Here is an 11,675-nt window from a genome sequence, read left to right as displayed (position 1 = left end):
CTCTCAAGAACACACAATAATACAGTAAGACCCCGCTTATGCGTGGGATATGTTCCTATATGACAAAGTGCTAAACAAAACACTATTAAATGAGGTCATTTGAACACAGTAAATAGGGAAAGGGGAACACGCAACCAAATATAAACAAATTGTACTTTAATTTGCATAATATATGTTAAATAACACACAAACATATGTACACAGAAATGTAAAGTTCATTTTTTGTGACAAAGGTCCTGGCTTTCTTGAAATTCTTGATTTTTTTGTGATGAACTCATCTAGTGATGATTATTTGTTGCATTCTTTTTTTTTTTTCATTAAGCAAATGTCAGTAGCAAGAGAGCGCATCCAAAACGCCCTGTCTTGCTTTTGCACTCCTTTCAAAATCTGGATCATTCACTACAGTTTGATCAACAATTTTGATTATTGTTATCAAACTTTTACTAAGGAAATCTGTAGAGAATTTCTTTGGGTTCTTCATTTTCAGAATTGCTATTTTTTAGTTCTACATGAATTCTTTGTTTTGCTAGTTCTTGAAGATCATCATTGGTAAGGCTCTCACCAGAAACCTGCAGTAACTCCTCAATATCCTGCTCATCTACTTCTAGTCTTACTAAGGAAAGTACAGCACTATGATAAATTGTCAACTTTTGCTGATTTATTTGTGTTAGGGAATAATCGTATTATATACAAATCAATGAACTGCTGTGATAATTTGAATCAGTGTAAATTTTGAGCTTTTTTATTTTAGGCTTTGAGCAGACCGCGTTATATCGAATCAATGTTAATCGAGGTAGCGTCAAACAAAGTTTTACTGTATTTTTTTATTCATTGCATTTTATGATTTGTAAATTGCTTACTATATTTAGGAATATAAGTGAATTTAAATTTCAGAATATAGGCTTAGTTTATATGTCACCTTAATATATTAAATTGCATCAAATTTCATTTTGATGATCTTTATATAGACAATTGCTGAAATTGAACCAAGAGATTTATAAAAATGTATGCTAAAATCAACTTTGTTTCTTATATTTCTTTTCTTTTCTTTCTTTCCTTTTTTAATTAATAAAAGAAAATTATTAGCAGTTAGTTTTGCTTCTGATTAGTTTTCCATTTTCAGATCTTTTCCTATCTTAAACATTAATTTATTTACTAGGTACTTAGAGTTATTTTCTCATAGTATGTATTCAAATTATTTGTAAGATTTTTAAATACAGTGGAACCTTGGTATACGACCTTAATCCGTTCCCGATGTTTGGACTTATACCGAATTGGACGTATACCAAACCAACCTTTCTCATAAGAAGTAATGTAAAAATGATTAATCCATTCTCGTGTAAAAAAATGGCTGGCTTTAAACACCTCACTTTCCTGGCTAGTTCCTGCTTGATTTTTCGTGAGATCAGCATGTATCTTTTTAGCCTTCTTGCAAATAATTGCTTTAGATACGCTGTCTCCAGCACTGTTTTTCAGTTATCCAAAGCAAAAGCAATTTCTCGACATGATCTAATGTCTTCGATCTCTGTTTAGAAATTGATTTAACCCCTTTGCAATGTTACCAGATTTAATAATGTCTTTATTTTTTGCGATTGTCCATATCGTTGTTCTCGGAATACGGTAGGCAACAGTTAAAATCTCAAACACGCGTGCCACCTTCGTATTTCTCAACAATCTCTTTCATCAGTTCCATTGTAATTCTAGTCATTTTTTTAGTTTTCTGTCGCTTTTCATTTGCCTTTTTGTGATTTGTGATTAATAAAAATAATAAAATTTTACTTACGAATTAAAATCAGAAGAAATTTAACAAAGTTATAAACCATTGCACCGCGAATGTCTAGTCTGGTCTAGTACACCGATAGTGCTACTTGTTCATTGGTGGTGCGTATAATTGAATTATGTCGTATACCGAACAAAAGTCGTATACCGAGCAAAATTTGTTTCATCCAAACAGGACGTATTCCGAATTGGACGTATTCTAAAGCAGACGTATACCGAGGTACCACTGTATTTAATAACTTAAATTGTTTATTATTTTTACTGAAGTTATGCCAGCTGCTGAGAAAACTCTTCCAATGATGACTATTAATTCTTATATTATTTAGGGATAAATTTGTATATACAGTTTTACCCAATTATAACGTCATCGAATGTAACAACAACCCTAATATAACGTCAAATTTTTATTGGTCCCACGATTTTACTATACTAGATAATGTTAAAAAAACCCACTTGTTACGACATAAAACCCTGTTTTAACGTCATATTTGAAGCACACTCAAATTTACAGAATTAGATTACAAATTTTATTTAACAAAGAAAATACTACGTGTTCAGTCCTATGGTCAGAGTTCACTTCCTAGAACAACTATGGGTGGTACTGTCACCACCTGACTTCGGTGGGGTGAGGTTCGCCACCCCCTTTAAACGACAGAGAAAATTACTATAAAGCTGATTCTAATAACGACTTAGAGATAAATGTTGCAAAAAACCGTATGACAGTGGGTTAGTCTGCATAGCTCTCATACTCGTGTTATAGTTTAGCATCAAATCAGGTAAAATGGCTAGCTTAAAAAGGAAAGCGTTAATGTTAGATGCAAAGTAGAAATAATTAAAGCAGTTGAAAGTGGATGAAAAAAGGCAGATGTATGCAGAGACTTTGGTTTAGCAAATTCTACAGTGCGCACAATAATAAAAAACAGAGAGAAAATTTTGAAAAGTTTTCAAGATGGCAAGGGACAAGTGAAAAGGGTCTTGTAAAACTTCATCGGAAATAATGAACAAAATCTACAGCTTAGAAAATGACATGACATTGATAAATAATTTTTAGGTGAAAAATGCCTACAATCTAAAATAACTGACTTTTTTTAAGTGAATATTTTTATTGTTTCTTTTTAATTGGTATACATTAATTTAACCTAAAAGTGAAAGATATTAGACTTCATTCAGATTGATAGATAAGCAAGAAATGAGAAAATTATCATCCAGACGTTATTAATGCCTGGATGATAATTTTCTCGTCTTTTGCTTAATTTAACTTTTTGTTGCCTTTTGATTGGACATTATTCTCAAAACCGAAAGTGCTGCCATTATTGAAACTTGAGACAAATAAAAATTTTTTATAAAAGGTAATTTTTGAAATTTTTAATTACATCATTGTAAATTTAGACATAATAATGTAAATAAAGTTGATTTAAATATTTAGTTTGCACTTTTAAACCTACGATATTAAATTAGATGACTTTTATAATAGATTCTTAAACACACTTGATACTTTTATGGGACTGAAATTATGACCCCGCAGATAACGACACTCTGTTATAACGTCAAAAAATGGATGACGTTATAAGCGGGTTAAATTGTATATATTTAAAAAAATATTTTTCCTATATGAACTATGCACTTTTGTTACATATTACATTATTCTATAAATTATTACAACATACCTATTCTCCTATATCAAATGTTCCTTCAATTTCAATTTCTATTAAAATTGTTTCATTAATAAATTTTATTATTTCTCTTAGGAAAAACTCAATTCTGGAAGAAAAGGCTCTTATATGTTACAGTTTTATGGAAAACCAAGCAAATATCCAATACTATTTAATAAAACATCAGGAGAACATTGGCTTGCTTTAAAACATCAAGGTTATCATATCAGTACTGTATATATTGAAATAAATGCTGACTCTATTATTGTGCTACGGACTGGGTATGTATATTGAAATGCAATAATTTTACTTTCACAGCTGTTACACATACATAACAAGGAAAAGTATTGGAATCTTGTCAAATTTGACATTCTGAGGTTTTTGCAAATCTCCATGTTTTGAGACCACCTGAATCCAAAGAACAGTCAAGAAAAGACAATTTCGTAGATATATGATACAAATAAATTTATTTACTTGTGAATTTTTAACAGTTATAGTGTCTGAGTATTTTAACTCTAAGAAGAAATTTTAATATTTTTTACAATTTTTCTTCTAAACCAAATTCTACATAAAAAATAACCAGCTTCATTTGAAAATTTTAAACTACTAATATAATTGTTATTGAATTTGTGGAATTGAGACATGATTCATGTTACACATTAACTGATATTCTGTATGAACCAAACTTGTTAGCATTTAAATGCCTATCCTCATCGATGTGATTTCAAATCTACTTTGCATTAACATGGACTTTGCTTAAACTGATAATGTAATGATCAGGTTTGACTGTATATATCTTCTAAAAGCTTCTATTAATTTTACATAGAAACTTATTTCAACAAATTTTTTCATTAAAAATTTTTTGTTAAACTAAATTCTTATACTTAATATATCTTGGAAATTTTATCAAATGCACTAATGGAAAACTATTTAGCATCACTATATTATGATATAATATCATTTGGTTTTTCAAAGCAATCAATTAATTTCTCAATTTTCCTGATTAATTTTTAACATTTATAATTTTTTTCTTAGGAAACATGCACAGTTAACATCAATTTTTACAATTACTTCCAATACCAACTCAGAAGTAACAGTTCAGTTAACTAATACTGGCTTAGTCCCTTCACGTTTTGCAGTAAAGATAGTTAATTGTAATATAGAAGTCTTAAAAAATCCTGAAAAATCTCAGATGCTACCAGCTCAACATACCTATAGATATAATTTAATTATTAGGTTTAAGAATTTTCAAGAAAAAGGAATATTTACGTGTGTAGGTGAGTTTTCTTGATGTACAATTAAAGTTTAGTTTGTTTTCATTGGATTTAAATTAAATTTGAAATTTTTTATTTTATAAATTGATTAATTGGAAGTATTACTAAAGTTTTGTTAATGATCTTTCATGTTTTATTATTTCTAATTTTAAAGTAAATAAAGTTAATTATTTTAAAAAAGTTTTTATGGTGATGAATTTTTAGATAATATTGATATTTCTGTTACTAAATTTTAAATTGTTAATGAAATAAGATTGCTTTTTAAAAACTTTGATTATCCGAGTCCCAATTAACTGAGCTTCTGCATTATCTTAGATGAACCCACTACTTTTCCTAAACTGTAATTCATAAAAAAAAGTTTAAAACAATAACACATTACAAAAAGATTTGTTTCTGTCATGTTTTATCATTTAACTTCAGTGTGAGACAAATAATTCATATTAAAATGTAACGTCAATAATACATATTTTTATTCTTACAGTACAGCAAATATATAGAATAGTTTCATTTTTTTTTTCAATTCAAAGTTGAGTTAACATCAAATCCAATACACGATATTCAGAGGGTATTCAAATATTACAATGCTTTAGGTTTCTGTTATAATAAGTTATATCGTCTTTTTGCAACAATTATATATTGGTCTAATCCACGAATTTCCTTACATGACAATCCTACCATCAGTAGACAATCGAAAATACAAGGGAGAGGAGACACTAAAACTGGAGAAGTTCCTCAAATTATCATGTCACATAATCACTGCCTTCTCCTGGTCATCATGTTGATTGGAGCAGAGTCTGTTAACTTTTGTAATTCTTCTGATTTGGGCTAAGCTAGACCAAGGTCTACCAAGCTGACACAAACAAAATAGCTGGCTTACAAAATATTACTTTATTTAACACGAGCTGCGAGTTCTACAACTGAGAGCTCATATGAACTCTCAAACAAAACCTAAGTTACATTACCACGTGTCCGAATACAATACACCTAACCCCTTCACTCTCCTTCCTCCCTTGCGTAGCGAAACACATTCTACTCACAAGAAAAATCCGGCACTTAAACGGTCAGGTGTGGAACCAACGTCTCTTCTTAGTCGGGAAATAATTGCTACCGTCGATGTATCGGGTATTATAGCTTCTTTTATTATACAGTCCACTCAGTTCCGTCTACGTACAGCACGGATGAACTTCGATTCTGTCCCCTTCCTCCGATGTTCAAATCCTATCTCCTTTCTCCTTCGGTAAGTTTCCTCTTTTCTCGATGGCATTGTCTGAACTTTTTACGATCGACAATCTACAGACAACAAGGAACAAGCCCAAAAAGAAGAAGACTACTGGCCCACATGCATACCTGTTATATATACCCCTAGGTTTCCAAACCCACCTGACCTCTTCGGTGGCCAATCAAAAGGTCCGGGTTCAAACAAAGGAGGGAGGTAGAGAGTAAGGGGTACACGTGTCTGAACAGACGACGAACACAAAGAGAAACAAAAAAAATCCGACACAATTGAAAGAAGTAAAACTTAAGCCTAGTACAAATGGTAATAACTATACAAATAATGTTTATATACAATAACCAATAAGTTGCGGAGCATTACACTTCCCTTGCACAGTCTTGTCTTCACTGGTCACTTTTATATTCTTTTTGTATTCTTCCCATAATGGCACCAAAAATAAAACCAAAAAGAAAGTCCTTTCAGTAGCGAGTCAATATATACCACCACCTGCTCCCTCACCAGGTTTATTGCCCCTCCAGGCAATAACAGGCAATGGAACATTCTAGAAGCTTACAAACAAAGACTTTGTAATCAAGAATTTAATTTTATATACAGAAATAACAAGCGATTGTCACAGTATAATAGAAATAAAAAATGTTGTTCTTAAATACAATTAAATTAAATAAGGTGTAAAAGTGGCTTAAAAATGCTACCATATAAATGTTTTATATTTGTAATTTTTAATTTGAAATTTTTAAAAATGGCCCTGGCCATCCATTTTATCCTAGTTTTTGGTTATCTGAGGTAGTATAGGTCCACTTTACCTTGGCTCATTTGTCATTATGTTCATTTGCTTTTTGCACTGTCTGTATAGCTGTTAAGTACTATTAAGATTCGCGATCGCATTCAGCTTTATTAGTATTAAATAGATTTAAGTCTTCCTACTAACAGCCACTTGGCACTAACTTCTACACTTAGCTATTTGTGACGGCACTCAATTATTGGTATTTGCTACAGGTTACAGGTTACAGGTTCTTTATTGCTGTACAAAGGTACAAGCCCGGTACCGCATAAGCACAACCGGTTTGAAAATGCATACAACAGTAAAGTTACAGGAATAGAGTACATAACATAGCATAACATGATATTCGATATAAATCAATTATATACAAGGTATGAAATAAAAGACGGGACTGTAGATATGGAGCACNACATTACAATTGAATAGAAATACATACATCACACTACAGAAGGCCACTATATTGAATACATGTCATATTGTTAGGAAATTCCTGAATACAGACACTGACACTGACACACTTATTTAATTAGTTTTGGTTGCTATGCCTTGACTCTGGTCCGGCATAGTACACAGCCACCGGTTTAAACTGAGTATTACCCACTAAACCAACATAATAACAATAATAATAGGTTAGTGGCATTACGTAATTCTATTAATAGTATCATATCATACGCTTTTGAGGGGAATAACATTTTGGTGTGCCATATTGAGACATGTTGAGTCATGGGTGTGCCGCGAATAGAAAAAGCTTGCGAAACACTGTTATAACAAGCCATGGAGCTACTTGTATAAAAGTTCCACCAACAAACTAAAATTACCAAGCTCCTTAAGGAGCATCAGGACCACAGGTGGGCCAATGAGAGATGCGGCAAGCACAATTAGTGCACTAATGGACTGCTTCTTTCTCTCGGATAACCCAGAACTTGACCTCCCAGAATATGAGAAGGTGCAGAGGGTAGTAAAATCAGACTATCAAGAGGTGGATGTGCCTAAATTTACATATGCAGGGGTGGAAGATGGAGTGAGACACCTGAAGAGGAATAAAACCTCTGATATGGACGATATCACTAATTAGATCATTCAGAAAATATGGACAATGATTCCTGATGCATTTGTTGGGCTTTACAATATATGCCTGTATCACAGGATCTTCCTGGATCAATGGAAACAGGCTAAACTGGTAATTATACCAAAAGGAGCTGGAGCAGACACAGAAGAGGCAGGAAGCTATAGGCTTATCAGCCTACTTCTTATCAACAGATGATGTTATCTGTTCAGTAATAAATGATGTAAAGCATGCCATTAACCGGATTAAGTATTGTTGCTTACTAAGTCTTTATATAAAAGGGGCCTGTGATCACGCCTGGAGGTCCCAGATCCTCTGCAACCTATGACAATGGCCCTGCCATAAGAACTGATACTATCTTGTCAGGGCATACTTTACAAACAGGTACGTGAACCTACACCCATAGAGATCTCTGTATTACTCAGGCAAATAATAGAGGATGTCCCCAGAGGTCTAATTCAGGTCCCTTCTTTTGGAATGTCCTATTTAATAGCTTCCTCCAATTTGACAAAGGTGCAACAGAGTATGCCTATGCCAATGATACAGTATTATTATTTGGAGCCCATTCCCATAGAGAAATAAGGAGAGATGTATGTCCTTGCTAACATCAGTGGTGGAAATTGGCTAATTATTTAAACTGGAGTTTAACTTCAAGAAAACACAAGTAATTGTATTCCACAGGCTGGAAGAAACAGACCTACATAAATGGGTCACCAGAATCAAAATGAATAATGAATCTATCAAAATAGTTAAGTCTATCAAGGAGTGGTGTTAGACAAGAATCTGAACTGGGGAAATTATGTCACAATGCTTAAGAATAGAGTATATCTAATCTTTTACAACCTTGCAAGGATTGCAAAGGCAAACTGGGGCCTGGACTCAGAGGCCATTAAAGAGATATATAGGGTGGTCTTTGTCCCAAAAATCACTTACGCAGCTGTGGCATGGCATATGGCTGTGGATAAGGCCCAGAACAAAAGAACCTTTATCACAGCACAAAGGCATGCAGCTCTGTGACTTTCCAAAGTCTTCAGAACAATTTTGACAGAAGCTTTATTGGTCGTATGCAGTCTACAACCATTGACCTAGTAATTCATGAAAATGCCCAATGCTATGGAGTCAGAAAAGGTCTTACAATCAGAATAGATGACACTGCTTTTCCAGCTGGCACTTACAATAATAAGCCAGTTCTTACAGAACTACTGAGCCCACCAAATCGAATTACGATCACAGAAGCAATTGAAGATTGTCACAAAGAAGAATTATACAGATGGTTTGAAGAGCAAAGTGGGAGTTGGGGCGGCTTTTGTGGTATACCAAGGTGGCCAAGAGATAACCAATAGGCAATATAAACTAGATGGAAGGTACACGATCTTCCAGGCTGAATTGCTCTCCCTTAAAGAGGCAGCAAGATATTATAAGGATAACTTGACAGATGAAGAGGTATTTATTTGTACCAATAGCAGAAGTGTCTTAGATGTACTGCTTCAGTTCAGGGATAACAACAAAATTACTGCTGAAATAAAGTGGATAATCATGGACAGTGATGTAAGAGGGACCACTTGGTTTAAATGGATCTGGGCACATGTTGAAGTAGAGAGTAACGAGAGAGCAGATCAGTTGGCTAAAGATGTGGCCAACAAGGAAGAACTTGATTATAATGAGTTATTCCCCGTCTATATTAAGAGAGAAGTAGCAGAAGGAATCAATAAAAAGTGGCAAGGTGAAATGTATCCCCAAAGGGCAGGCACACCTATAGCGTCTTGCCAACCATCAAGGAAAAGCTAAGGGATCTCTATGGATGCCAACCAACTTTATCATGACTCAAGTGCTCTCTGGGCATGAAAAATGCTTGGTTTATTTTAATTGGACCAACAAAAGCCATACCGAGGCATGCGAGTGCAGTGAGGACACCTCATATTTAAGTCCAATAAATATGTGATTCTTATGCACGAGCTGGAAATCTCCTTTTATAAGGATACCCAACTCCACTTTTGACTTATACCAGTAAACATGGACCAAGACAATCTTACTGAGATTACAAAGGCTTACCAAAGCCATCTTTAAATGGGGCTAACTATGTCGAAGGATAAGTCTTCTGGAAGACTACAGGCTACAAGGTGGCCAGAGGCCACTCCAAGATACAAGTGCTACAGTTTATGCACCAATGTAAAATAATGTATCTATCTTTAATTTACTATGTCTTGTTTTGTTGTAGGTATAATGATAGTTTGTAATAAAGATTGGGAAATCCTCTGCAGTGCTCTGTGGAATAGAGAGGTATTCTGATCCCTGGAAGGGCAAATGATGATTTTCCTAATGAAAAAAAATGAAAATGTACCACTAGTATATTTAGTACAAAATTATGTATTTACAAAATATTAATTGGTTTATATTGAATTTTGTGTAATTGTTAAATTTTTCATCCAGACCCATATTACTGATGATGAACATGGAAGAATGAATGTTTATGGTAACATGCAAGATAAAAAGCTTGATATGTGAGAAAATTAGAGACAATTTTGAGAGGAATTTGTAAAGAATAATTCTAACAGACAGCTATTTGTGAGTTGTAATGCTGGAAAGTGTATTCTGGGAAGCATCTTATCACTAAGTTCTGTAGCGAGACTAATAGTTGCCATATGGAGCATTAACTTTGTGTCTTATACTTTGAAATAAATATATTTTTCATGTTTAAACCAATTTTTTGTAATTCCAATTATTTTTCAAAATAGATAATGACTTTTGAGACACCCTGTACAATTTTTATTTAAAATAAAATTATGGTAATAAATTATAAAACTATATTTTTAAATTATAATAATCCTATTTATTTAATTATAGATGTCTTAAAAATCAACCATTTGATTTGTGGAAAGAGGATAATGTAAGTTATTACAATGGATAATTTTCTTTGATTTACTTATTATATCAAATAATAATAATTAATAACTATTAAGATTTTACTTACAAAATAAAGTTCAAGTGGAGAATAAATAAAGCACATGACTCAAATCCTCCCTTACACATGCATAATATCATATACACTATAAAAAAGACTAGAAACAATAGTCTTAATAATACCATATAAATCATATTACAGAAAGAAGACCTAATAAACATATGCCACATAAAAAATTCTTAAATTCATATACTGTACATGTATCAACAACACAGATATAAAATAGTTTTTCCAGTAGCTATGCCTTGACTTTGATCCAGCATAATACTAAACATTGATATTAACCAAATAGAACACAATCCAGCAAACAGTAGTAATAATTAATGTTTTCAAAAACAAATTTTCAATTATTTTAAAACCAAATAGTTAATCATCATCATTGAAATTTATTCAAATATTTCATGTTTGATAGAAGATATAAAAAAAAATTAACAAATAAAATATGAAACTTTTTGATTTTTTTTTCTTGAAAATAAATTTAGTTTGATCTGAATAAATTTTCTTAAATATTCAACTATTTGTATTTTTTTTTCAATTCTTAAGAATTATCAAATACAGTGGAACCTCGGTATACGACCTTAATCCGTTCCCAATGTTTGGACTTATACCGAATTGGACGTATACCAAACCAACCTTTCCCATAAGAAGTAATGTAAAAATGATTAATCTGTTCTCGTGTAAAAAAATGGCTGGCTTTAAACACCTCCCTTTCCTGGCTAGTTTCTGCTTGATTTTTTGTGAGATCAGCGTGTATCTTTTTAGCTTTCTCGCAAATAATTGCTTCCGATATGATGTCTCCAGCACTGTTTTTCAGTTATCCAAAGCAAAAGCAATTTCTCGACATAATCTAATGTCTTCAATCTCTGTTTAGAAATTGATTTAACCCCTTTTGCAACGTTAGCAGATTTAATAATGTCTTTATTTTTC

The 11,675-nt window shown here is 32.5% G+C and overlaps 1 protein-coding gene across 1 annotated transcript in view; it reads left to right on the top strand.

The window, feature by feature from the left end:
- The window catches only part of LOC111619793, a 56,240-nt gene that overhangs the window by 19,576 nt on the left and 24,989 nt on the right, over window positions 1-11,675 (top strand). The window contains exons 9-10 of the mRNA XM_023361608.1: window positions 3,528-3,712; window positions 4,467-4,708. Of these exons, the coding sequence (XP_023217376.1) occupies window positions 3,528-3,712; window positions 4,467-4,708 (427 nt within the window). The remainder of the gene's footprint in view (window positions 1-3,527; window positions 3,713-4,466; window positions 4,709-11,675) is intronic.

Source organism: Centruroides sculpturatus, unplaced genomic scaffold (assembly GCF_000671375.1).
Source record: "Centruroides sculpturatus isolate CEXI.00-Female unplaced genomic scaffold, Cexi_2.0 scaffold178, whole genome shotgun sequence".
NCBI classification, from domain to species: domain Eukaryota; kingdom Metazoa; phylum Arthropoda; class Arachnida; order Scorpiones; family Buthidae; genus Centruroides; species Centruroides sculpturatus.
Note: the sequence above shows the minus strand (reverse complement) of the source record. Positions and strands in the feature narration are given on the sequence as shown.